Genomic DNA, 2,237 nt, shown 5'->3' on the forward strand with positions numbered 1-2,237 from the left:
ACACACACACACACACACACACACACACACACACACACACACACACACACACGACACCCTGCTACAAGAGGAAACATCAGGCTGATTGACTGACAGGACAGATGATCAGAGGAGCTGAGTTTTCACTCTCATGGTTAAGATAAGGGTAGAAGAACGGGTAGAGTTCCTCCGTGAAGCAGCAGCCAGTGAAGGAGTAGATCAGAGCTGCAGCATCCACATCATAAAAGGAGACCAGACCCTCCTGATGGTCCACAAACACCCCCACTGTCTCAGGACCAGGCTGAAGACTGAGATGGACTGGAGGATCATCAGCAGCACAGTACTCATTTTCATTTGTCAACCCAAAAGTCCACAAACCATGTTGAGGACTCCGTGTGATGAGTCCCTTTCTTTTGATGGACTTTCTGACCACTCCCAACTCCCACTTAGTTTTTCCTTTAACCTGAACCTGAAAGTAAAATCTGCCTGAAGAAAAACTCTGAGTCCCTAAAACAGCAACATAAAAAACAAATCTCTCTGGGTCGTCTGGAAGCTTCTTCCACACATCTCCACAGTGAACTTGTTTTCCATCCTCAGACAGGATGAGGTAAGGATGAGCAGTTTTAGGATCCAGAGTCAGATCCACCTCAAACTTCTGGACCCTCTTCAGCTCAGCCTCCATCATCTTCTCCATCTTCTCCCTGAGCTCCTCCTCCAGCTGAGCCACAGCTCTCACCACAGTCCCCTCATATGATGGATCAACTGTGACCTGGGTCCAGTTCTCGGTGGGTGGAGCAGCTTTCAGGGAGCTGAAGTTCTGGAGGAGGTGCAGGTGGTCTTCAGAGCGTGAGAGCTGCTTGAGCTCAGAGCTCCTCTTCGTCAGCTCAGAGATCTCCTGTTCCAGGTCTTTGATGAAGTCTTCAGCCTGTTTCTCTGTAGTTTTCTGTTTGTCTTCCACCTCCTTCATGAAGCTCTTCTTGTTCCTCTCCACAGAGTCCATCAGATCAGTGAAGACCTGAAGACCTTCTGCTTTCTCTCTGTCTGCAGCAGCTTTACTGATCTTCAGCGACAATTTGATTTCCTGGATCTTCAGCTGTCTGTTGAGGATCATCTGCTGAACTTCAGCCTCTGTGTTCCTCAGCTCTGCCTTCTTTCCTTCACTTTCTTCTGTCAGAGGAACAAACTCATGAGTCTTGTGGTCCAGAACAGAGCAGAGGGAGCAGACACAGGTCTGGTCAGTCTTACAGAACAGCTCCAGAGGTTTATCATGCTTCAAACACATCCTGTCCTCCAGGTTCTCCACAGGATCCAGCAGCTGATGTCTTTTCAGACGTGGAGCTGTCAGRTGAGGCTCCAGGTGAGTCTGACAGTAGGAGRSCAGACACACCAGGCAGGACTTCAGGGCCTTCAGTTTGGTTCCAGTGCAGACGTCACAGGGAACTTCTCCTGGTTCTGCAGCTTGTTGAGCTTCAAGTCTGAACTGATCAACTGTGTTTCTCAGTAAAGTGTTGACTCTGATGTGAGGCATGGAGGGGAACTGTTCTTTACACAGAGGACAGTCGCACAGAACGTTTCTGCTCCAGTGTCGGCTGATGCAGGTTTTACAGAAGTTGTGTCCACATGAGGTGCTGACCGGATCAGAGAACAGGTCCAGACAGATGGAGCACAGGAATGGATCCTCCAACCTCAGACCAGCAGACATGTCTGAGTTCTGAGAGTCAAACAATCAACAGGTTCAGAAGTCAGAAAGGAGAGAAAAGAGGAACTTCCTGTTTGACTGAATCTGAGTTTTACACTGAAGCTGCCTGTAGAAACTGTAAAAAAAATAAGAACAATCTGAACTCACCAGGATTAGAAGCAGATGATAAACAAGAAAAGAATGAAGGATGATTTCAGATTATTTTTCTTCAGATCAAAACAGATGTTTGTTCAAGCTGCAGCTCTGCTCCGACACAAACTCTTTACTTTCACTTCTTGAACGTGACGTCAAAACTTTATCCAGTTTTGTTCCTCCTCTTTACGGAGTACAACTAATGACACTGGATAAAAAATAATATTGAGGCGTGACCACAAGACAGATTAAGAGTCATTTTGTGAGAGATGTAGACATGTTGGAGTCAGATTATGTGAATATAATGGGTGTCATGCAAGAACATGTTGGTATTCTTATCCTAAATTTCTCTTACTTTTGTTCGTACAAAGGGTTCGTACGAACATGTCACGTCAGATTCAACAAACTCTTCCATCTTCAGGAAAAG

General features: G+C 46.3%; 1 protein-coding gene across 1 annotated transcript; it reads right to left on the reverse strand.

The window, feature by feature from the left end:
• Positions 1-13: 13 nt before the first annotated feature.
• LOC106526878 (E3 ubiquitin-protein ligase TRIM21-like) lies at positions 14-1,914 on the reverse strand. The gene is made up of 2 exons (XM_014021594.1): positions 1,826-1,914; positions 14-1,690 (listed from the first exon to the last, which is right to left on the reverse strand). The coding sequence occupies exon 2, from the start codon at positions 1,679-1,681 to the stop codon at positions 77-79; it is 1,605 nt and encodes a 534-aa protein (XP_013877048.1). The 5' UTR covers positions 1,682-1,690; positions 1,826-1,914; the 3' UTR covers positions 14-76.
• Between the last annotated feature and the right edge of the window lie 323 nt (positions 1,915-2,237).

Source organism: Austrofundulus limnaeus, unplaced genomic scaffold (genome assembly GCF_001266775.1).
Source record: "Austrofundulus limnaeus strain Quisiro unplaced genomic scaffold, Austrofundulus_limnaeus-1.0 Scaffold298, whole genome shotgun sequence".
Lineage (NCBI taxonomy): Eukaryota > Metazoa > Chordata > Actinopteri > Cyprinodontiformes > Rivulidae > Austrofundulus > Austrofundulus limnaeus.